This window comes from Siniperca chuatsi, linkage group LG20 (assembly GCF_020085105.1).
Source record: "Siniperca chuatsi isolate FFG_IHB_CAS linkage group LG20, ASM2008510v1, whole genome shotgun sequence".
In the NCBI taxonomy this organism is placed as follows: Eukaryota; Metazoa; Chordata; class Actinopteri; order Centrarchiformes; family Sinipercidae; genus Siniperca; species Siniperca chuatsi.
The window spans coordinates 6,653,950-6,680,000 of NC_058061.1; the positions used below are offsets into that span (position 1 = coordinate 6,653,950).

General features: G+C 41.2%; 1 protein-coding gene across 8 annotated transcripts in view; it reads right to left on the reverse strand.

Annotated features, from left to right (window-relative positions):
* Positions 1–3,636: 3,636 nt before the first annotated feature.
* The window catches only part of sdk2b (sidekick cell adhesion molecule 2b), a 251,041-nt gene continuing 228,626 nt past the window's right edge, over positions 3,637–26,051 (reverse strand). For 3 of the 8 annotated variants that reach the window (XM_044179292.1, XM_044179297.1, XM_044179301.1), the window contains exons 34-46: positions 25,343–25,399; positions 24,605–24,706; positions 24,134–24,249; positions 23,549–23,735; positions 22,079–22,216; positions 21,471–21,680; positions 21,252–21,377; positions 20,135–20,299; positions 19,848–19,988; positions 17,944–18,103; positions 11,583–11,712; positions 6,404–6,460; positions 3,637–5,849 (exon numbers count right to left, since the gene is read on the reverse strand). In XM_044179292.1, the coding sequence (XP_044035227.1) occupies positions 5,427–5,849; positions 6,404–6,460; positions 11,583–11,712; positions 17,944–18,103; positions 19,848–19,988; positions 20,135–20,299; positions 21,252–21,377; positions 21,471–21,680; positions 22,079–22,216; positions 23,549–23,735; positions 24,134–24,249; positions 24,605–24,706; positions 25,343–25,399 (2,012 nt within the window). In that variant the 3' untranslated portion in view covers positions 3,637–5,426. The remainder of the gene's footprint in view (positions 5,850–6,403; positions 6,461–11,582; positions 11,713–17,943; positions 18,104–19,847; positions 19,989–20,134; positions 20,300–21,251; positions 21,378–21,470; positions 21,681–22,078; positions 22,217–23,548; positions 23,736–24,133; positions 24,250–24,604; positions 24,707–25,342; positions 25,400–26,051) is intronic. The other 5 variants (XM_044179295.1, XM_044179293.1, XM_044179299.1 and 2 more) reach the window with 5 other exon arrangements.

The window sequence follows — 26,051 nt, forward strand, 5'->3', positions numbered from 1 at the left end:
AAAGGAAATAGAATCTGCCTACCAGCACCTCTTAAGCTCACTTATTAACACATTATCTTGTTTGTTGTTCCTGGACTATTTCTTGGGTAGGTGCAGTGACTTGCTTTGTTGCGATGTAACCAGCAGAGACTTCAGGAAGTTACTGTGCACAGCCAGGAAATAGTAGCCTACCTAACCCGTAAAACAACTAAAATGTTAATTAGTGAGCTTTAGAGGTGCTGGTAGTCAAATGTTGTTGCCTTTGGACAGAGCCAGGCTAGCTCCTATTTCCAGTCTTTCTGATAAGATAAGCTAGCTGTCTTTTGGCCTTAACATCACCATACATACATGAGAATGGTATCAATCTCCTCATCTTACTCTCGACAAGAAAACGAAACAAGCATATTTTCTGAAAGGTGGAACTATTCCCTTAACCCCTGTAGACTTGCTTTCTAAAAGGAATTTTTCATATTATGAAATTAACATATGCATTTGAACCTGTAGAAGTTGATCAGCAGGACTCATTGATCCTATTTACCACCAGCCCTGTCTGTGGGGATTGGAGAACAGCATTTCACTTTGAACCCAGTGTTATTGTGCATCTTCTGAAATAATTGGTAGACCTACAATAGTGAACTTGTATGCCTCCATCTTGTAGCTATACTGCAAGCACTGGGTTTGTATCTTAGATAAAAATAGATTTGATAATAGGAACACTTAGACATTTGCACTAAAAGTGGGCAACAAGTTATAAGGTAACTGCAAAAAAAATTATATGATAACGACCCCACTCTTTCTCATGCATACACATTTTTACATAGTATGAGCATGTAATAATTGTAATAGTACATTCTGCCTATGGCGTATTTATTCAAAACACTCACTAAATATTAGAAATGTGCAATCTGAGCATTAGGAGAGTCCATAAAATCCAGCAGGAATTTATGTTCTTCCCACTTATTATTTGTAGCATTAGGGCAAATGTACTGCAAAGTAGCCCATTACTATAATTAAAGGTCCAGACATATTGATTTATCATATTACTAACTCATAATAGCCATGAAGGTAATTAGGGTGGACTTGGTGCCCTTCACTCCATTTATTTTTGACAATTTCCAGATTACATTAAAAACGGCCTTTAATCTCTCTCACACAAAGCAAATTTACAACCTTTGATGTATAACACATTCAGGTCATGTAGAAATGAGCTTGTGCCTGTGTGGTTACAACAGACATCTGGTCCCCGGATGTGAACTTTAACTCTTGTTACATCACTGACGCCCACCTGTCTGTTAAAGCCTCAATCGCCCACATGTAAATATCATCAGGTCCTGTATATTACACGATGGACCAATCAGTGGTGCAGAGTTTTATGGGAAGCTCTGTTTGGGTCCTTCAGAACTTCAGTGAGGGTATGCAGGAATACAAAACTTTGATGGTGCATTACCCTGAAGTGGGCCCCTTATTCAATTATTGCTTCCTTGTGTGGCTTTGTGTAATATGTTATATAATGCATACAGCCTGGAAAGGCTAGAAATAGAGACACGAGGGACTCTCTTTTCTAGTAGAAACCTGTCAACTGGACAAACCAACAGGGATAAAAATAATTGCGACCAAATATGACTTCATCCAACAATTTAAGCAATTTATGTCACAATGTTCAGTTGCCTCAGATCCCTAAGTAGATCTTGCTTGAACCACACACTGTGGAAACTAGTGTCCATCCAAACTGCAAGAAGAATGAGTGAAGTTGGCTGTGGCAAAGGGTCATTTTTGTGCTCTTTCCCATAATGCATATTAAGTCAGAAACCAATTTAGGCATCCACCAAACAGTACATTAAAAAGACATTCCTAAATGCCACTCAGGGAACATCCCCTTTTCCAAATTAGTATCCTTTCTCCAACTAGCAGTATATCCTCTTCAAATCCCCAAACCACCCTCAGTGAAGTTCACAAATGAGGCAATTAAATTCAGGGTTTCAAACTCCTTTGAACTACACCTTCTGTCTGAATCCTTTAATATTCCAACTGTGGGTTCTCAAAGCTCATCAGGGCTATTTAGTACCTTGGGCTCTCTTTTTAACTGGGACCACCAGCTAACTCTTTTCTGTCATTCATTTCCTGAGGGAGGGAGAGAGAAAGAGAGACAGAGGGAAATGAACATTTCAGCAAGTGAAATACCTCCTGTCTGTGATCCTTTTGTCAGAGGGAAATTTCCCATGTGTTTTCAAAAAAGAGATTAGCGCTCTGGACGCGCTCGCTCCAATTCCCTGTTCTATCCTAGCCCATCTAATCGTCTCTCTTCTCAGGGCTATGTGTTTAGTAGGTTAGCCCTGTATCAAGTTGACTGTGATCCAATTAGCATCCAACACCATCTGACACTGTACATGTGCTTCTGTCATGCAAGGGTGTGTCTATAAGTTCAGTTACTTGTTCAGTAAATTTTAACACATTGCTTATGCCTTAAACACATATAAGTATCACTTTATGTGCAGTCTGATGGGTCTAAAGGGCCAACTGAGCCATTTTAGTAGACCAAGGAACAGATGATGAGCTAATGAATTGTGGTTATCGGGGGGAGCACAGAGGAAGATGAAAAAGTCAGGAGGGGACATTTGTAACTAGATAACAGGATTTCACAGCATCTACACTGATCCAATTTATTACTGCCATGAGCAACACTAATGTTAGGTGGAATTCAACTAATTAGCCGTCAGCAGACCTGCATATGTGCTTATAGAAAGTATTTATATATTGAGCATTGCTGGCATTATGTACTCTCACATTTTGACATGTTTCATGTTTTCCTTTGATGTTTTTATGACATTTCATTAAAGGTTTTGTGATATGATACACCCTTGGCATTTAATACGTTCACTGTTGTACCTGAAAATACTCATTAAAGCTGCATTCAGACTGAAAATAGCTCTTCGTCAAGAATGCAAGGGGGTTGCATTGGTGTGTTGCTTCAGTTATCAATGAGAAGAACTCAGGACCTGGAAGTCCAGTTTGAGCAAATTTGAAGGCTCATCAGATGCTAAACCACAGCTCTCCTGTGATGTTATACTCCTTTGATGCAGGATTTTACAACTCTTGAAATGTATCATGGCGGTAGCAATAACTCTGTTGCAGATAAGTGGTTGCTGAGCTTCTAATGTTACAAACAGTGCTTTTGTAGGCCTACGTTTGTACTGAACTCAACAAAACCAGCAACAGACTGAAGTTAGTTAAGCTGAAATGCTCGACGCAAGAGGTTTACACCTATCTTGCTGTAGATGCTTACTAAGTTTGATTTAGTTCAGCGTCGGATTTCACCTGTTGATAGCACCACCGCAACACTAGACAGATGTATTGTACGTGATCACATCGAATCATGGTTTAATTATATTACCCACAGTAACCGTGTTTACATTCTCTCATTTAGAGGCCATGTAGGTTGTGGCAAAAGTTGATTTCTGGATGACTGTCTTTTCTTTTTCTGAAGCCGCGCTTAAATGAATGAGGAGACTGTATTTTGAGAGCTATTGTCAGTCTGAATGTAGCTTTAGACTAGGTTACAATAGTCATGATTTCCCCATCAGCACTTATAAGTGTAATTTTCTTTACTCCTCTCTGCCCAACTCCCCTGTACAGTTTTCAAGTGAGTACCAGAACCACTAACATTCAAAAATAATTTATTTCAGAAATGTACTGTGATCATATATTCATTCAGATTCTGCATGATAAGCTTTTGTTGCGTACAATGAAATCACCCCACAGAGAAAAAAAGAGATAAGTAGATGAAAATTTTTTTCCCCGTTTTTTTGAACTATGGAAACTAGGAACACACCACTGAGTCTTCACTATAGCGTTATGAGCTCGCCTGGCAGGCGACTGGATGGTGCCAGCCCTCTGTGGCGTTACCCCAGGCAGGTTTACAGTTGCTGCAGGACAATCTCTTTATAACCAGACACAGTGAATGAGCTGTAAAGCTTACGCACACAAGTGTAATCACACGCGCACATACACATGCACACACGCACACACGCATTAGCATTTGGGACAGTACAGTCACCTGAATAGTACAGAGTGGTTGATTACACAAAAGGGAAAGCGGTGAGGGAATTCAATGACATCATCTCTTGGCGCAGGCCCAGCGCTGCCCCGTGATAGTGATCAGTGACAGAGAAGAGTTATACCAGCAGGGAAGGAAACAGGAAAAAGAAACCTCTTTGTTTCTTATCAAAATCACACTATTACCATTTTAGCAGAACCAGCAGCTGTGCCCACATGTGAATTTCCCAGACTACTTCAGACAGTTTTGTCACTCTTAGATTGGATTTTCAAAGCATCTCAGTAGACAAATGCAGAATGAGACTGTGTGTATATGTGAGCCAGCAAAGGGTGAAAAAATATGGGCTGTGTATGCAAATTTATTCACAGCCCACATCCATCCCAAGAAGGCTCTCGTAGCGCGAGGCCAGCCATTACGATGCCACAGTCAAGGGCACCGTCAGCAGTACAGGAACAACAGGTGCCAGATATCATAAATAAGTGTTTCTCTATCAAGGCATCTTTGACCCACTGTAACACACTCACAAAGACTTAAACACTTTCACTTTAACAGATTTCATATATCTGCAGGATCCTTCAGGCACAGCACAGTCATTGACATTTGACCTGCCATGGCCAAATGTTGTCCGACCTTTCTATGTAATGGTGTGCTATAGGCCAGAGACCTGTTTCCATGGAAATGCATGATTGTTTCGGCAATGTCCGCTTACAACTCTCCCGGCCAACACAATAAAACGTGTTCGATTTGGCATGAATTCTACATCCATGTCTTTTATCACTTTCTTTTTTTTTTTTTTTTTACATCCACTTCATCCAGTCCAAACAAACACTTGTCCTTTCACCTCCACAAAATGTCTCCATCATATTGTTATTTCAGTCTCCATCAATGCAGACTTTGCACTGACTTGATTTTGTCTTCTAGGTACATCTACTATATATATATATATATTTATTTATATATATATATTTATATGTGTGTGTGTTTTCAAAGATTCTTGTGACTTTGTACAGAATCAAAGAGATTACCATTTGAATGTGATCAAAGAAAAGTAACAAAAAAAGGAGGAAATAAAGTCATGCAAATAGTTCAAATAGCAAAATAAAAGTGAATAGATGTTGCGAGTATTTTATCAACTGGTGGGAGAAGTCAAAGTCAACACTGGCACACTTCCACACATTAAACAATAAAAATGTGCTCCAAAAAGTCTCATAGTGCTGTTCTGCATGTATCCAGGCTGACTAACGAAAAATAACACGTAAAAAAAAAAGAGAAAAAGAAAAGCAATGAAAAAGGCGTAAATGACTTGATTGGGTTGACTGTGCGTTGCTATGTTCTCCTTCAACACAAGTTGGGTAGATATTTCCAGAAATTTGTATGTCCTTTTCAGCATTTTTCACACAAAGGAGGAGAAGCCAGCGATTGGGGCCCGCGAGCCAGGGGCTAGGCTGCTGGGGGGCCTGTAGAGGGTGCTGTGCTGGCTGGGGGGGTTGGAGCTCTGCTGGGAGGGGGTGGGAGTCCGGCTACCTTTGGGCCTGAACAGGCTGCCTTGGCCCTGGGGCTGGCCCTGGGCTTGCTGAGGCTGGGGGCTGGGTGAACTGAGTTGGGGTGGCAGCGGAGGTAGAGGAGGCAGCGGCGGTGGGGCGCAGTGATCCGGGTCGCCCGACTCGGACTCAGTGTAGCTGTAGGCCTGTGCCCGGGATATGCCTTTCTGTTGCCGGCGCCAGGAGTTGTAGTAAGTGGGGTCACTTATGTAGTGGTTGACGAAGGAGTGGGTCTTCTGTCGGTTAGGGTCCACCTCGTACTCACTGTCACTGCCCTGTGAAAGAAAGAAAATAAAGAAGAGACATTGATTTATGGAGTTAGCATGGGATGACTGCAGTGTTTCCATGTGGAGAAGTTAGAGATGCTGAGGCTCTAAATGTAAATGAACATGAAGTTATTAAATTATTCTGAGCAAAGTCATCAATTCACAATCATCCATGTCTAAACAACACACACATGCACACACACTTACATTTACAACACAGCACAAGAACACATAGACACCAAAAATGGTCGAAGCATGATTACGGAAGGATGACTTGTTACTGAAGCGTGCATTGTAAACGGACCATCAACACAAGATGGCAAAGGTCAATTTATCTTCAGGACTTAAACCAATCAGTCACTAGATCAAACTATATGTTCAGGATCTAAGATCTTTGTATCCACACCACGCCAGGAAGACGGGGTTTGGTGTTGTGTAGCACAGTATAGCACATAAAACCTAGAATGGGAATCTGAGGGAGAAGATCGGATGGGGACTAGCAGTAGGAACCAGTCACCTATCAGGCTACAAACATTCAAAGCAGGCAGCCACAGGAACCTCACCAAATGCAGTGGAAGTGTATGTAGGCCACCTGTCCCATATGAAAACACCAGCGCCTCCTATGGGTGAACAAAACAATGGGTTTTACAGTACATCACCATAACAGAATAATTAAAATGGCCCAGTCATGATGATGATAATATCATAGATATGTTATACATATATAGATCCTTTGTGCCATTCTGTGTGAATGGTGTGAAAAGCTCAAAATAAAAAGCAACATATGTCGTGCAGTGCATTTTCAAACATAGAAAGTGTGATTTTTAGGAGTTAATTGGGAAGGAAGTAGAATTCTTCAGTCTTTAAGTCAGTTTGAATTCCATGCAAGCCATCTGTAAAGAAATTACAATAATCCTCAGCACATTCTCGTTACTGACCCTCCACCTTGTATTTATGTCAAGTAACATTCCATGTGTCAAACAAAAAGCAATGTGATCATTGAACACTCAGTGGGGATTGCTCATGGTCAACTAATTGCCACGAAAGCAAGATGCCAACTGGCCTTCTAGCCTGTGATTAATCACCTGGCCACAATGAACTAAAGCACAGTCGACTTTGCCAAAATCGCCACTGGATAATTTCCCAAAGAAGCCGCTTGGAGTATGCATTACAAAAGTAAAGCAACAAATGCCTATTCTTTTCAGAACAGTACACTGCAGAGATGGTGCTGATAATTGTGACTGTCTCAAGGTTCTTTGCTCTCTCTCACCCCTATTATCATATTATCATGTTCCATCTTCTCATACAGAAACATGGCTGTTGGCACGCACTCGAAGGATACACTCCAGAGCAGCACATATGTGATACATATGGCAGTAGGCTCACATTTCCCTCAGCCTCAACAGGGTTCATGTCTCTTATGCCAAACCCCTATATAAAAGGCTTTTCTTTTTAGTTGTCAGCAGAGTTTATAAAAACAATGTTTGTATTAAATTATAGGGGAAACAAATCCCGCTTTTTTGATCCTCTTTGGTTCTTAACAAAGGAAAGTGCCCCCCCACTCTTATTTTTCCACAAATGAATCAAAGGCAGACAATGTGCACAGCAAGGTTTGGTTCTTTTATATTGTTGTTCTTCTCAATAAGGAGAGTAGGGGTGAAGGATGCACCAGTGGCTGTGTGTGTTTGTAATGCTGTTGCCCAGTTGTAACGCTTGAGGCCAACCAGTGTTGAAAAGCATTCCAGTCATGCCAGTGTGTTTAGCAACACACTAACACACACAATAACAAGATCCATTCACAGTGGACCAACAAGACATACTGAGCCACTTCAAGTGGTGTTACCTCACTCTAAAAGAATTAACACTGCATTGAGAGATGAAACACCACTCCAGTTGTGTGTGTATGTGGTAGTGGGAAAGAGCGAGTGCAGACCAAGTGTTGACACAGTGAATTGCATTCTACTCCTGCCTACCTCGGCTTGGCCGTGGAGTGTGCGCAACAGATGTTCGGACTCCTGAAATGTTCTATGTACAAGTATACACCACTCCAATTTGTCCACTTTTTACTTTTGGTTCATCATCAGTCTTTAACAGAAATAACTCAAGGATCCGATTGAGGATCCTACAGTGGAGATGCTTGACAATTCGCCTCTGGGGCAGCATGGCCCGTGAAAGAGCTCCTTACTTCAGCTCATTACAAGCTAATTACTAGAGCTGAATGCTGTGAAAGAAACAGACTTAAGGCATGAAATGCAGCATTGCACCTCAGCCTCAAGGGAACCACCACCACTTTATTTATGCAAGGATATGTGTACGACAGACACATACCAGCCTGCCAGTGACAATTATTAAACATTTTTTCATCGTTATGATGTTAAATTAGGCAGAGAAAGAGATTAAGAAATCTATCCAATTAACTGGTGAAACCTCTTGACAGTAGTTTATTTTATCATCAGCATAATAAAGTTGCCCTGTGTTCACGTTTACAATTGCTAACAACGTAGGAGTGAGAACAATGTGGGAGAGGGAAAAATACGACAATGGATGTGCATCAAATATAGGTCCAAATGTTTGTTGGAGATAAATTATCATTATCTGCAAATAAGGCAGGTGTTCAGACAATCCATCTCAAAGACCTTTGTCGTTGACCTTTGACCTCACTCTGGAGAGCGTTCAATTGAAAATGTTGTATGCTTTCATGTCGGCACTTAACCTATTCTTGTTTTTCATCTGTATTTATGCCTAAAGTTGTTCCACAAAGCACCTTATGATTAACTTAGTGTTAAAATGCTTTGTAAAAAATGTACTTTCCTATGGTTTATATAATGGCATGAAGAACAATCTCCTGGCAAGCATGGTCCCCATCCCCCCCAAAATTAATGCATAGCCCAATACTACAGAGTGGGTCAGTCCTTTGTCCTCTAGTTATGGATTGTTGCAAAGAGGTGGGGGAGAAAAGGGGGGCTGTCTATGTCACTCTCATTGATGAAGTGAACACAGCAGGGGTCCCAAGAGACAAAGACAAGAACAGTATATGTGGGGCTGGAGGGGGATTAAAAAGTCTAGGGACACTCACAGTACATACATTTTTGTGTGCTTTTCGTGATTTCTGTGTAGAAAAAAAAGAAGATTAGAGAGGAGGAAAAACAGGAATGGGAATATGTTTTTGGCAGCATACTGAAAAGCCTGCTGCATCAGTCAAGTCGTATTTTGTCATCATCAAGGCAGGGATATAGATCTCCTTAGCAGCTCCAATCCCCTCTCACTACTATAATGTATGTTGCTTCATCAGAACAACTATAATCAAGGGATTTGAGATTTTGTTCAACATTAGTGCTGTCTCAGGCTTACTTTAATAAGAGTAAAGGAAGCATGTGTTTACATTGTGTTTCCCTACTTATTATTATTTTTCTTTGTCACCCGTTTATAGTTTAAGGGACTATATAAGGCTAGTTTTCATCTTACGGATCATCCTTTCGGCCACCATTTCTGTCTCACTCCACTATCCTCTGTCACCTACAGATGCCATAAAATTCTTAAAAATCAAATATAATTTATTCGCAATCATAATTTTCCTTTATTGTGGGTTATGACATCATACGTCAGACTGGGCCACTCAAAACAAAGTGTGTGTTGTTGCTAAAGACGATCCAAACATTACAGACAGTAGCCTCAGTTGAGAACCAGCCAAAAAAGCTACGGTAACAAGAGAGACAGGGAGTGGGAGGGTGGAGAAAGAAAGAGATTGACAGAGGCAGAAAGGAAAAAAGGGAGCAAAAGCATGTAAGAGGAAGCGGACATTTTTATTTCACGGAATGCCACTCTGCAGAGAGAGCATAATCTACAATCCATCTCTGACTCAGAGATGAGATCATCTGTCTTCGAATGGTTTCGGCCTTAAATGACACACAAAGACAGTGTCACAGAGACAACGTTGGAAAATGAGAAAGCCTATACTCTAAAGGAAAAAAGTCAATAGGGCTCTACCTGCAGGGGAGCAGAGCAGTAATGGTGGCCTTATTGCCTTGCCAAGTCAATGTTAGCTTCCTCCAAATCCCCTCTTGAGGAGGAGTACAATAGTCAACTTATACCCGCTGGTGGGGGCCCCGGGTATTAAAGAGGACAGACAGCACAATGTCATACTGATAGCTCAGATTTATCCGCTCAATAAAACTTCAAAGAGCATTCCTGGATTTCTCTGAAGCACCATTGGGTGCTGATATGGTGGCCTGTCAGGGGCATGGCAGAGGAGCCCTAGGGTAACAGGCAGGGCTCTGTGTGTTTTAGCCCATCAAAGCCAACATCGGCCCCTTGAATGTGCAGTGTGGCAGCAGGCAGGCGTTGTCATCTCAGACTGAGGGGGCAGTTACTGCATTAGGGCCATGTTTGACAATACACGTGCGAATGGTAGATATGTCAGACAGGTGATGACATGACGAAATGATTCATTTTAGTGGATGTTATCATGCTGCGAAAGCTCCTGTCCGTGGCGATTCATTGTAGGGAGATTTTCATTTGATCTGGAAATATGACTTAGGTCCCGATAAGGCCAGGTGGGGAGAGATTTCTGGCTGCAGAATTCACACTAGGGACGTATCTAGCTGTGAGATGTTCCAAGATAATTTGGGAAATGCCTAGAGTAAAGATTCCTAGGCGAAAGAAAGCACTGAAGGAAGCCTGAAAGCAAGGGAATTCAGGACCACTACCCCCTGACACCAGGCTGCAAACCGAAAGATGGTTCACCCAAACCACAGAGAGCTGGGGAGGGAGGTGACATCAATAAAAACAACATATATGCATATAAGACATAGGGGAAGAAACAATTCAGATAAAAGAAGAAGGGAGAATAAAGGAAAAACACAAAATGAAAAAAGACAAAAGTCAGGAAATCAGAGACATGAGGGTGGCCGGAAGGCAGACTGATCAATGGAAAGATAAGAGAGACAGAGAGAAAGTCACAGTTTATCGATTAGACTCACTTACTGGGCAAAAGAAGTTTGGCTCAGCACATAGCAAACACCACAAGTCAGACACTCTAGCAATAGTTGTTAGTCATCTATCAGTCCTGACAGTGTCTGCTTTAAAAATTCAAAACTATGATTTTTGACTACTTACAATGCCAATGAGGCTAGGCTCTGCCACAGAAAAAGAGCCAGGGTAAAAACCAATACAGTATTCTAGTTTTCCTCAGAAATGATTTTTATTGATGCTGACCTGACTTATTGAAAATTCAGTAGGAAAGTTTGATAGGCTGCCTGGCTGGAGCAGCAACTTCCAATACGTAACTAGCACTAAAATACATCTGGCAGCGTGCATCTGCCCTCGCCGTCTTACATAAGAAGTGCTTTGGCTAAGTGCAATGGCCTGGAACACAGGTGGATGTTTGCAGAGTGACATTCTCCACAGGTCACTGCCTGGTCTAAAAACTGCTTTGCCGGCAGTGAGCAGAGTCATTAATCTCTTATCTCTCCTTGTGCATTACTGAAGCTATATCTTATGACCTCTGCAGGCCAAATGCATTCAGGTGAACGGAAAAGACACTATGTGGACAGTATGAACTGACACAAAACACTGTACAGCCGACAATGCAAAGCTGAATTCCTGAGGAATTCAAGGAGATGACAGTGTGCACACATAGACAGGTACAAACATATACAAATGCACACCTAATGCAGACAGATAGTGAACATTTTACATACACCATACAATATATAGTATAAAAATCAAGAATTGCTGCTGCACCTGTGAGTCTGAGATTTCAGAGGGTTTTTCAGTCAGGCTGCTGCTCTCTGCAGGGATCAGGTCATTGTACTTTGTGCTGACGTCCTCGTCTGAATAGTGAAGACTGCCTGGACTGGGCCTAGGGGGAGACCTGAGCAAGGGATAAAGACAGAATAATTCAATTGGTTATTGTCCTTAATCAAACTTTTTTGTTGACCATTACATTGTTTTGGCATTTTATGATAACCATTTAAAATCAGTTTGAAATTTAAAGGATAATTCCAGTTTATTACAACGTGGGTCTTATTTTTGTAATGTTTGCTCATCAAAGTCATTTCTGTAATCTGTGAACGCACTGACATCTAAAAAAAATCATGGGCCAGATATCAGAAGTCAGACGGTCAGACAGATTTGAAACACACACCCAGGTAAACTGTAAAATTATTACCAAACTGTCTGATGTAAATGCATCACAGTTTGCAGACTGACTGCCATGTTCAGCTTTGACATACTGTACTTATTGTAGTTGTGCGTACACAGTTTTCCTGTGTAGTTAGGGATTATCACAGACATTTCTGGTGCGCTCACCCCCAGGTTTACCTCAAAATAAAGTGGTTTAGATGTTCTGTGTAAACTGCTTGTGGAGCGCCCCTGTGGGCTAGTGGCCTAGGACAACATCTCAGTTCAATTCCAACTGGGACCCTTTGTTGAATGTCATCCCATCACCCTCTTCCATTTTCTTTCTGTCTCTACTGTAAACTATCAAATAAAAGCCAAAAAGCAATCTTTAAAATAATTTTGGCTTGTTTACAGCCTGTCTGGTCAGACTGACTTTAGCTCAGCATGAAAAAATGTAGCCCCCTCATTCAATTGAATGGAACCAGTCTGGCTGCGCAGTGGGGGTGCCAAGGGCAAAGCAATGCAGGATCTGCCTGGCAAAAACTTTGAACCAGGCTCAACTTTTGCTGCAATGCAATGTCATACAGCAAGATGCTGCAGTGGCCAATCAAATACTGGTAGATTATTTTGTAACATGCTGTATTTCTACTGTTAGCCTACATTGCGATTGTTGCAGTGATAAAATAGTTGCCGCCGTAAAAACTTCTAAGATTTGTAAAATCCTGTCTCTATGTATTACAAACCGTCGTGCAGTGTTTTGGCATGTGAGAAGCCTTCAAATTCACAGATCTGTTACTCAACCTGAATGTCAGTCTGAACCACCGGTCAACCGCTAACCGCTCGTGTTTCTTGCCCCATCGGACTTTGTTGTATTGATGTTGCCGTGTTCCTCTCAGCAATTACTTTGGTGAGTACAATGCTATCATAACCAATAGAAACGATGGCCAAATTTATGCAAATACAACCCAAGTTGTGAAAATCATTGTTTAAAAATCATTGGGCCTTCTTTATTGAATTCAAAAATCATAGTAAAGCAGTTTCTGATGAACAACCAAAATTAAGCTATGCAATGACTTTGGGCTTCCTTTCATGTTCACATATATCGTCCATGTGTACCTGGGAGTACACATGGACAATAAACTGGACTGGGCTAAGAACACTCAAGCTCTTTACAGGAAGGGCCAGAGCCGCCTCTATTTCCTGAGGAGGCTGAGGTCCTTCAACATCTGCCGGACAATGCTGAAGATGTTTTATGAGTCTGTGGTGGCCAGTGCTATCCTGTATGCTGTTGCATGCTGGGGCAGCAGGCTGAGGGTAGCGGTCGCTAACAGGCTCAACAAACTGATCCGGAAGGCCACTGACATTGTGGGGGTGTGAGCTGGACTCTCTGGCGGTGGTGTCAGAGAGGAGGATGCTGGCCAAACTACATGCCATCTTGGACAGCGTCTCCCACCCGCTCCATGACGGGCTGGTCAAACAAAGGAGTACCTTCAGCGAAAGACTCATGCCCCCAAAATTCACCACAGAGCGCCACAGGAAGTCATTTCTGCCTGTGGCCATCAAACTCTGTAACTCCTCCCTCTAAGTGTCAGTCTGTATGACCGTAAGTCATTAAACTGGACATTGGACCATTAACATCACTGCAATACTTGAAATAATTGTGCAATATTCTCTGTTTAATACTCAGGTGCAATATACTCTTTTCAGTTTAATTTATTGATATTTATTTATACTTCTATTACTGCTGTACAATATCCACCGTCGCATAATAATCTTAATAAGCTACACTTAACTTGACAGTACATGCACCATTACTTATTACTTATATTTACATTGTATTATTATACTGTACATACTTACCATCAACCTCTAAATCCACTTTGTATATTACACTTATTTTCATTTTATGCTTACATCCACTTTGTACTTAATTTATCTTGCCTGTATTATAGTGTATTATATTTTGATTTGCTTAGAACTTCTATTCCTGTGTGCACTGACGTGATTAAGCAGCTGTAACAAAAGAGTTTCCCCTCGGGGATCAATAAAGTATTTCTGATTCTGATTCTGATATCACTGTCTGTGTGTGTAGGAGTGCAGCTTGATGAGAATCATGGGACACTCATGAGATGGCTGCCTACAGCCAGTCTCTCCTGGAATGAATAATTCCTCCTGATTCAGTTCTCACTGTGGGCTGTGGAATGTCAAACCACTGGGCTCTTGTGACTAAATTATAAACTGAACTCTTGCGGCGCTCAAGGGGTCATCAAATAAATGGCAGCCACAGGCTTTGCTCTTGATGATACATGAATGATGGTGCGGATTAAATTGTCAGTGGCATGCTGCGGCAATCTTATAAATATGTAATTCAAATGTAAGTTTAAAGCGTGTAAGTGAGGGGACTGAGCAAAGGGAGTGTGAAGTGAGAATAGGGTTGAGGAGAGGTGTTGAGCGAACCTAAAAGCTGAACGAAAGAAGCAACGAGGGCAAAAAAAGAAGAAATACTGGAAAAACATTTCCTAAAATGGTGTGCTCTAGTCAGGGGTTCTTTTAAGTAAATAGGAGAGGAAAAAAGCTCTTGGTGCCTAAGCTCCTCCATACTTTCCACTGTCCCCGGTCCTGCTAAACAAACACCCATCTGTTTCTGCTGATTGGTGCTGGTTTGGCTGAGACTACTGGGACATACTGACTCCTGTTGACTTTCCAGGCCATAGTGTCGGCCGCCAGTCGCTGCCAGTGGAGCTGCTGCAGCACACACACAGCCGCTTTACACGTCGAAACCACATTTGCATTTTTCCAAATAAATATATTTTGAAAGCATTTCAAAAATGTTGTGGGTAAATTCCAGCAGTTTTCACAAGGGGTGGTATTTTGAGTGTGGTGTGGACAAAATGGAAAACTCCACAGGGAAATCTCATACCAAATCAAAATCAATTATGCTCAATGAGTTATATTAAACTAGATTTAGAGTTAAATCACTTGAGTGGAGGAGTGAAACGTGTACAATAGACAGCTACTTATATACAGTGTACTACAGTTTTGCTAATTTGTGCAATATCTTTGTGTATGTTTATGTTTGAGGAAGTTAAACAGAACTCAAGTGTCTCAGTCTATGCCGACATATTATATGACTTTGCTGACAACTTACAATATGGACACTCCTTTCCTGATTAAGAATGAAAGGCTGCGATGAGAGTTCAGTACTCACTACTAAGAATAAAACTCTCATGTTAAACAGATTAGATCTTTCTGTCTCCTGGAGTAAGTGATCGGTCAGTTTTAATGTATTACGGAAAACTGACAGAGCTTCATGTAACAGGGCAATTACAATAAACAACATAATATCACACATTAGAGCTGCACTGAATATTGATTTTTCACTTAACAGATTAATCATTTATTTAGTTGCTTGTTTTGTCCAATTGCAAAACCCAAACATATTAATCTATAATAATAATAAACTCTAATGTTTGACCTGACTGTAGTAAAAAAAAAAAAAAAAAGAGTACATTGTGGCAAAGCAAAAATAGGAAAAAGAATTGGAAATTGTGATCGATACTGATATTGACATTTGTACTGGTACTGATAAAACAACTGCTTCACACTTATGAAAGATACAGATGCAGTATTTTACTACCACAAATAATAATAATACTAAATATGATTTGTTTGCATCAATCAAGTGTTGGACGGAATGTAGAGAAATCTATGCAAAATACACCAACATATTATTAATTGGTGTTAAAAGGAAAATAATGTAAAGTAATGGCCAAGTAAAAGTTCCCTCCAGAGATACAATTTTTCTAAGATGCCGTCCAACTCAGAAATCATTACAACAAGGTCTTAATTAACAGCTCTGAATTCATATCTGCACTTATTCCCAAAAGGACTCTCCACCGTAACCTTTACAAAATTGCATTCCTCAGCAGTCCTTGCAGCCAGCCCCCTTATAAAAAAGAGCAGGAGCCAATGTGAAGAAATGCTATTGAAAGCCCACTGGGACATTATGATAAACTGCCTGTTTAAAAACATTGAGGAATCTCAGCCCACTTTCACCTCTTCTCCTTGACTCTCATACGCTGTTGAGTGAGGCGTAAATTATTTATCAGCTCTCTCACTTGGATAGAGAAGGGTCCACTTAATTCTCTTGCAGCAAAATTCAGTCAGCAGTACGTCGGGTAAGAAATGAGAACCTGGGGGTGAAATCAAATCTGCCCCTGGTCTTTACTAATTATCAGGCTCTCCCTCTTGCTACAATCGCCTGTAGGGACTCATTAACATGTCTGAAGTGTTCAAGAGCTTTGTCACTCAAGAGTGTTTAAAACCATGTTAATCTACATTGAATTACTTCACCAAGACCTCCTTAAACCCCAAACCAGTGTGTCAAAGTAGGTTTCAAACCACTGAAAGAGAATGATCCAAAGCCACACAGGAATGATGCTGTTAATCCGTCCCTCTTTAGCATAGTAGCAGTAAAACATTCTTCTGGATGTTGAACCTCAACCCCCGAAACACATCTGAACTACTGTGTGTGTGAGTTTATGTGCTGTCAGAGTGGATTTGGACTGCTAAAGTCTTACATAAACCGTAGGACCACATAATACCTACATTGTTTACTTTTTAATTTTTTTTAAACCAGAATTAGTGACGCACTGGAGAACAGATAATTCAAGTGTATGTAAGTGTTACTATTCTACTATTCTTGGCATTCATTTTAACCTCCTTAAGTACTAAAATGGCACATTGACAATTTAAGTAGTGACAGATTAAGCAGTCAGTCACCAAAAATGAACTGCATTGACTTCCATGGTGATTGAATTTACTGTCATGCATATTGGCCCTTTTGTTAAACTCTGGACAAATGATCTCCACACAGAGAAAATCTCCATCCAAAATCAACCATAAATGGCATTCGCTGTCTGACACAGCTCTGAATTAGAATGAATACAGTGGGATTATGAATGTCTTTGATTTCTGATCCTGGTATCAGGCAGAGGACTTCATTCTGTCTTTGGTATTCTGAGACCGGAGATCAAGATGTGGCATTAATCTATAATCGGTGGCTCAGGTGTTGGGATTTGGGTTCCCCCGCTATGGGCTGAGTTCAAAGACTGCTGATTCTGAAAGTACATCTGTGCATTCTTTCACTCCCACCCTCTCCCTTCAAGCCAGAGACATAATAGGAAGCTGCCTGGAAGCTCCTCAAAGACCTGGACCTGCTTTGATCTGTCCTCAAGGCTACACTCACATCCACACATACAAATGCACGTACCCAAACAAATTTCTCACACATTCCCATACACAAAACAATGTACTTTGCACTATATGGACATGCAGACTCATGCACACGTGTACACACAGAGGAGGCTAATTCCTTTTGGCGGAACATCAGAATGCACCCTTCTCCTCCGAATCACATCACCCAGTCAGTAACACTACAGAATGCTATGATATCCATATGTACAGTCACTGCTGACAAACCTTTCAACTGTCCTCTACAGCATGACGGCAGCTGTCTCTAAATCCACCTCATACCTAAATGGTACTAATGTTCTAATGCAAAGCATACAGTCGGATCCAAAATTGGACTTATAACTCCAATTCCCTGCAGTGCTCTTAGCACTTGTGTCAATCAGCGTGACTGGCTTTAAACAAGGTCATGGTCTCAGCACGCTGCACGTCTTACAGCTGGGATTCACTGAAATACAGAAGCTCATTAAAAGAGAATCCGTAGTGAGTTGGTTTATATGCTGCTTTTAAATAGCAGGAAGAGTGGATTTAAGTCCAAGATGTCAGGAGGTGTGTGTGTTTTTTTTCCACAGAGCTGAAAATGTTTTCAGGCATGAGGTTAAGTTTCCATGGATAACCCAATTTTTCTACCATATGGTTATTTAATTTTGGCTTTAAAATAAGCTTCTAGTTTAAATATCATCTGCACTAGAAATATTATAGTTTATAAGCTGTCTGCGCATGGATCACTGACCTGGTATAGACTCCGTTCTTCCGGCAGAAAGAGTTTTTCACAGACAGCCGTCGGTTGTTGAGTTCCAGGGCGGGGAACCGGCCTTCATCCAGGCTGACCATGTCTCCGTGGGTCAGAGCATTACAGTTGGAGTTGTTACCTGGACACACGTACAGAGACACTGTGTGACCACAGGCCAGACGGACAGCCAGGTTAGTGTCTGGGAGGGTGAATGGAACTGATCGAGTGAGTGAACAAAATTACAAAAATAACATGGCTTTTGGACATTTTCCTTTCAAAGCTGTTTATAGTGTTAATTAAGTTTCAAGTAAGTCAAACTCTCAAGTACTCATTTTTGTGACTTAAAGCAATAGTTAATTATTTTGGGAAATATGCTTATTTGCTTTCTTGCTGGGAGTTAGATGAAAGGATGGATCAATAACACAAAATATGTAACTGGAGCCAGCAGCTAGTCAGCTTAGCTTACCATAAATACTGGAAACAGGGGAAACAGCTAGACTGGGGTGTTAATTTGTGAGTTTTAGAGGTGCTGGTAGGCAGATTTTGTTACTTTAAGACAGAGCAAGGCTAGCTGTTTACCCCTATTTCCAGTATTTGTTAGCTAAGCTAACAGGCTGTTGGCTGTAGCCTTATATTGAACAGACAGACATGAGTGGTAATGATCTTCACGTCTAACTCTCAGCAAGAAAGCGAATAAGCCTATTTCCCAAAATGTTGGAACTATTCCTTTAAGTCTGACTCAACTCCAAGTCTCAAGTCTTATGGCTACAGCTTTGTTTCTTATACAGTATGTCTTCAAAAAAACACACACTAGCAAAGAAGGGGACTTTCACAATGAGGTTAATAATACAAAAATGTGACAGAAATGATACATAATGTGAGTCTGAAGCTTCAGTTTTCAGATAAACCACAGACATGGACCACAATGGAAAATGTTTCAGGTTATACAGTATATTAAATACAGAATGGACATATGTTATGTAAGGGTATTTCCTTTAGAATATAACATCACATAGTCATGAACACAAATGACACATGTATTTGCAAATTCATAGAAACACATGTACAAAATACTTTCGAATATGATAAATGAGTGTGCCTCTCTGTGTAAACACTGTCATGAATGGGCAATAACACAACTATTTTGCATCGACTCCAAGTGTCCCTCATGATTAATCAAACAGCTAACACTATAAACTCAGAGTGACAGACTTGCCATGCTACTCTTTCGTAGATTAATGTTTGGAAGGGCTGTTGCTCACCGTGTTACAGGTTAAAAACACTTTAAGTCATCCTAAGACTTATGGGGGAGGCCAGGACCTCCATGGTTGCTTCAGGGCTACTTGAGGTCAATTGGTGGTTATGCAAACACACAGAAAAAGAAAAACCACTGGATAGGTCCAGTGGCCTGCGCCAGATTCCTAGAGGGGGACATGGAGGCTTTGAGAGCGTCTTTGTGTTGGAGTGAGAAGGAACCTCTTGTTTTTCCTCTGTCAGTCAGAAAGATGGGCAGTGACCCACAGGGACCCCCTCCCCTCCCCTGCCTGGCAGCTAAACAGCCATGGCAGAAGTGCTGAGCTGAGGAAAATACCCGCTGATGTCAGAGCTGCACTGAATAGACAAGTATGCCCCCTACTTCTGCTTCCCTCTTTCTCTCATTCTCTGCCTTTTTGTTCCCCTGCTACTCAGTCAATTATCTGATTTATTCAAAATATACCACTTTCAAAAAAAGTTAGCTCAAGTTCACTGCTCAGTATCTGAAAACTGCAAATTATTAAATCCCCTTATAAGAACAAGTCAAGTCATCAGATTCTTAGCCCTCCATGCCACTGGGTTAGAAGCAAGGTGCAAGGATTCTATAATAGTTAAATTCCCCATTTAATTGTGCAATTGTGTGCACTCACCTGATTCAGACTTCTTGGCATACTTCTTGCTCTGTCCTCTGATAATGAGGATGAAAACCAGCAGCAGGATGAAGATGAGCCCCACCAAAGCCACCACAACCAGGAACCACCACTCCTCATAGAAAGGAGCCACTTTTTGGGCTGGACAAAACACAGAAAATTGGAATGTATGGTTGTTAAAAACAACTGGCTATAATTCTGTGATGTCAGAATAACCTTAGAGAATTTAATTTTGTCGGAAAATGAATGTAATTCAAATTACTATCAACAAATACATGAAAGCTCACCAGATATAGAAGGAGAAGGTAGACTTGGGGAGCCATAGCCATAGTCGTTCACTCCAATTACCCTGAAGTCGTAACTGACCCCTTGCTTCAGGATATCCATGTTGAATGTGTGTGATGTCACTTCCTTGGGGATGTCCTTGATTAGGATATCCCACAATCCCTCATCTGTAATGGAGTTTAAGTTGTAATTTTAGGTGAGCGTGGGTCAGAGGAGACAATGAAACTTTCATTTGAACAATGTCAATATGTCTTTGTTAACAGGTTGTTCGTTTGATATAAGGCTCCAGTCTGGCTGGCAGCTCCCAGGGTAATTCGTAATTCCTACAAATATTACACAATCCATCAATTTCACTGCTCCCGTAAAATTTACAGCAACCAAATCTACATCATAAATAGTGGTGCAGCCATATTTCAAATGAAGCAATGTTAGATGGCTTGCTGTTGCTTTGGAAATCCTGCCAGAAACCATTTATTACACATCGCTGCTTGTAAACAACAATGTAAGTCTGACACTTTTAATGGGGTACGCAAACACAAACAACCACCAGAGTTCATCTGTCATGTTGCTGAACTTCGGCAAAAGTTAGAAAAGCTGATGTAATTTCATTTGAAGACGAAGACAAGTCATCAAGTTATATGATACTGCAGAGAGTTATGGCCCTTGGCATATGGAAAAGAGAAGATGAGGGGAAGGGGGGTGTGTGAGGTTGGTTTAAAAATCTTCATCACCCCCCGGGCATTAACCTATGCTATATATTATCATCAACAGTGCTGCCAATCCTCCTCAAAATCTAGGACTAAGCACCCGCCTCAATTTTCACTTGAAAGTGGTGAAACACATCCCTCCCTGTGAGTCACCTACCATCCATCACCATTTTAACCCTGCCAGGGCCTGTCAATCACAACTGAAACTGGATGCCAATTGTCTCAACTGCAGTGCCACGATCAATAACCCATTAAAATACCAGTGACACAGACACTGGGGCAGCAGATGTTGACACTTTACACCACTTTCCTTAATCAAACTATCAAGGGGGCTAACATAAGGCGAGGTTTACAAATTTATGACTAAAGTGGTGATCATCTGGACGTGTCTTTAGGCAGCTGAGGAACACACCTGAAGGTCTGGCCTCGATCACGTAGCGCGTGATGGGAGCACGTCCTGGGTCCCCGCTGGTCCAGTGGATGGTCAGGGCCGAACCATAGCGTGTGATAAAGGGCTCTCCAGGGGGTCCTGGGGCTCCTGAGGAAGAATAATTAAGTAGTGAAGTAAAAGCATTTAAAATGAAGAATTAAAAACATTAGAATTTTCATAAACAAACATCACGGCCACTACCTTCTCCCGGGCCGGTGGTGATGTTGGCCTCCACCTCTGGCCCGTAGATGAAGGTCTTGGCCCGGATGCGGAAGTTGTAGGTGATACCGTCAGCCAGGTCTTTGAGCTTCAACCAGAGGGGGCCGCTCCCCTTCACGTCCACTGTCACTGTCTTACTGACGCCTGGGGGGGAGGGGGAGTGAAGACAGTCGGCACAGGCCACTGAGGACTCTAGACAAACAAACCACATTTAGAGCAGGTCTTACACAGGCTAGGCAATGTGGGAGCACACTCAACACAGGAAAAAAACACACACACACACGCAGTAATGGAATTAGTAGTTGGAAATATGTTTGCACTTTGGCACTGTAGTCACGTATCATTTGTGATGATAGTAGAAGACATAAAAGGTTGCAATGACATACAAGCTGTTAAGGTCAAGGTGATGATTAGCTTACAGCCCAAGAAAAATGCACACCACAAGATTTTGACCAGGTTGAGTTAAATTGATCTAAACTAAAGTTTTAATTTATAATCCTAATAGATCTTGTAGTGTGCATAAAGCTTTTATACAAGCCAGGAGCCATTTTGAGCAAAGAAAAATGTAATGGATAAGGATGAGACCTTACCATCTACCGGTGTGCAGGGTTCATAGACTAGACGATAGCCCTCAATTATGCCATTAGGGAAGGTGGGCTCTCCCCAGGACACATTGACCGAGGTGGTGGTCAGCTCACTGAAGTGGATGAAGCTGGGAGCACTGGGAGCTGGAACATACAGTGGTCAAAGGTCAAAAGACGCATGGGAAATAGTCAATAAACTAATTATGCGTACAGGATTTTGGAGGTTTTTCAGTGACAAATCTTTGGATATATGCTGGTAAAAATGTGTGCAAATGTGGGTGGGAGGCCATGCAAACTAAAATGTGTTTGTAAGCGAGAGGGCTCATTACAGAGCCTATAATAAAATGTATACAACTAAAAGATAACCATATGACAAAGGGTCAGGATCACAGATTTATATTTGTGAGTTAGCTTACATAATACATGCTTTAAATCAATGCTATATTTGAAAGCTGTACAGAATAAGTCTGGACAGATTTTCCACAAAGAACAATAAGTACATGTTTTGAGAACTTAAACAAACTAAACTGCTGCTGCTGTAACTTTTCTTACTGCAGATACAGAACCGTAGTTCTGAAAACTTGTCGAACAAGAGTTGAGACACTTGCAAAAGACAAAGCTCCTTTGTCTTCTAAAAAGATGGGATAACTATCTCCACAGTGCTCCTCCCTCCTCCCCCATCCAGCTTATCATCTGCTTCCTTCTCTCATGACAGTGACCCATGAGGGAAACCAAGAAGCTGTGAACATCTTCTTTTCTTCATTTTTACTGGGCCACGTTACAATACTAAAATGCACAAAAATTGTAAAAATGTCTTCTTTTATACAAAGGTTTAAGAAAGAAAGACAGAAAGAAAGAGAGCAAGAAAGAAAGAAAGAACGAGAAAGAAAGAAAAAGAAAAAGAAAGAAAGAAATATGGGTAAGGAGTATGGGGGCGGTTTGGTGGGGATGTTGTGTAGACATAGCGTGCCTGCAGACAGAAAGCTTGCTCAAAGAAGTTTCATACCATCTACTTTTCAGACAAAACAGGAGATTCAGCAAATGAGTTCAGAGTGGGTTTGCTGATTAGGAACTTATGCTCTGTGTGGTTCCGCTAACATCGTTTGGCATGCTGACAGCAACGATTAGCATCATCTTCACAACAAATTCTTTCCTCATGGTTGACTCATCCACTTTGAGAAAACTCTCAGGGTTCTCCAAACTAACATCAGCATCACCACCAGCACATAAATATGAGAAATGAATGAACATGGCTGTACGTACTGTAATTTATCTGCTTTAGTCATGTCATCCCGTTGCCTAATTTGTTTTCAGCTTGTCTTCTTTTTCTCAGTACCTCTCCATCATGTGTTCATTCATTACATACAGAAATATTTGTTTTACTGTATTGCTTGATTGCAGTATTCCTGACTGTTGCACTCATTCATGGTGAATAAAGAATTTGCATATTTATTGGTATCTAGTGGTAAGACATGCCTGCTTGCTGAGTGCGTCCCCTCGTTGGTGGGCTACGGGGTCCGTCCCCAGCTGCATTGAAGGGGGCTACACTGATCATATAGGTGGTGTAGCCAGTCAGGTTCTTCAGCTTCACCCCTCCTTCAGGCATGAACAGGGTCCGCAGACGCTCTGTCTCATTCTTACGCTGGAACTCCCAAAAGTAAACCTACATGGATTAAGAGAGGCATGAAAAAATATTATGTATGTCTACAGATGCTGTTCAGGGAATACAGCTACTTCTGCTTCTATAAAACTCAGTCCCATTTCAAACTGCCTTAAGGGAAAGCAATTTCATTTTATTCCCTGTAAATGTTTTCTTGAGCAACAGACTAAACCTTTCACTGAAAGCCCCTCTGGAAAGCAGTGTTAGCTAAAAGTGTAAAAATGTGCATTTAATGATGATTAATATCAAATAGATGTAGTCTCTAGTGAACCACAAAAACATTTAAATGTCTACATAATGATAAAAACAGAAGACAATATTGTTGCCTTATTGAGAAGTAAGCCTGTACCCAATATGGCACTTGGTTTTGCTGGAGAGTTTAAGAAAAGTATGACTCTAACCTTGTAGCCCTGGATGTCTCCATTCTGTGCATCCACCGGGGGAGGGTCCCATGTCACGTCCAGCTGTGTGGCTGTTGCGGACTGAATGGCCACATTCTGGGGTGGGGCTGTAGGCACTGTTGAAGGCCATCACACAAATTAACCATACATTAAAAGACAAGGATGTGTTTCTGTATTATAAGTCAATGTTTTAGTTTCTGGTATCATTACTATACTCATTGTGTAAACAAGCAGCATTGCAGCTTAATCCAGAAAACCCTAAACTATTCAAGCTAAACAGAAAAGCTTTGGGATTTAAGAAAGAAATGAAACGCCTGAAATTTTAGCATGCTTCTAAAGGAGATCACTTCAACACACAGGTTGTCAGGAGCAACTGCTGTATGGAAAAACCTAATTCACTTGCATTGTGGGTGGTCAAATAATGTTTGTGCTTGAGACTGTGTTGATTGAAATGACAGGAAGCGCACATACCTGCTTCTCCCACAAACACCTCCTGTGGCGGGCTGGTTGGCCCCTCGCCCACAGCGTTGTATACACTCATGCGTATCTCATAGCGCTTGTGTTTACTTAGCTCTGTGGTAGAAGTAAACAACCAGTGATATAAAGTTAGGAACTATATTCAACACCAAATTCTGAATTACACTTTTTAAATTTAATCCCCATTTGCTCCTAACTTGGAACACCCACCATCACATCCCACATCCCTGCACCTCCCTCCAGGTGCCTTAAACAATTAGATAAAGTCAGGGGTGCAATAATAAGGATATGATCCCTCACTTGTGTCCCACCCACCCACACAACACTACTACTGGGAATTGAACACTGATTTTCTGCCATAAATAATAACAGGCGTACAGGAGAAATATGTGGCCATCTGCTTTTGTAGTACCAAATAAGCAGACATGTGCAAACCAGGGACTATGTTGGACTATGTGAGCTTGTGTACTCAGTGTCCAAGGATTTGAAGTGATTTGATAGAAGTGTTTCTATTGGCCTCAGTAAGAGTGTTTGTTGAATATAAGCAGCCAAATGTTGTGTTAATTTGTCCGACACTTTGCTTTTCCTGTATCACTATTCAAGGCAGCAGGGTACTTGAAACAGATGGTGAAATCCAACAGAAAGATAGCTTTTTAAAAACCTAATTAGTTTGGGTATTGAATCACTGAGTACACGTGTGTTTTTGTGAGACAGAGACATAACAAAACTTACTGTCCAACTCATACTGGGCCAGAGTTGAATCACTCAGATTCCGTATACTGTAGGGGGCTGCGGTGGAGAGGTAGAAAGAAAAAGTGATAAAAGAGAGGTAAAATGAGAGGGAGGAAGTGGAGAGACAACAGTATTAGTGTCCAAAGTCTACTATTTTCATTGGTGAGAAGAGCATCACTATTGTCATAAAAAAAACCCACAATCACAGTGATCACAGCCCTGACTGAGCCCCAGGATGACTCAACGAGAGTAAAATTATAGGCTAAGTTACACGGAGCACTAGAAACAGAGCAGCACCTGAGTAAACCTAATAATAGCTTGCAGCTGATAGCTACTGATCACAAGATGAAATGTTTTGCTGTGAAGTGTCAAGACCAGCGGAAAGATCTTTGGAACAGAATAGGCCTGTGTGAAAGTTTTCCTCTAATGGAAATAATGGTGCTGCTGACACATAAAGACTGCGCAGGCTTAATAAACCGTGATGGAGTCTCATAATTGTCTAAAAATGTTACTGAAGTAAAGCCAGTGGAGGAAATGGCACTGAATTTTGATGGGCAATTTCTGTCCTTGGTTAAATTCTTTAAATTCATAATGAAGCATTTACAATGAATGCAACACACGGCAGTTATTCTAAATGACAATATTATACTGCAAACTGTATTTGTGTAAGGAACCAACAGTGTAGGTGGTAGAATACGACAATTTGTCA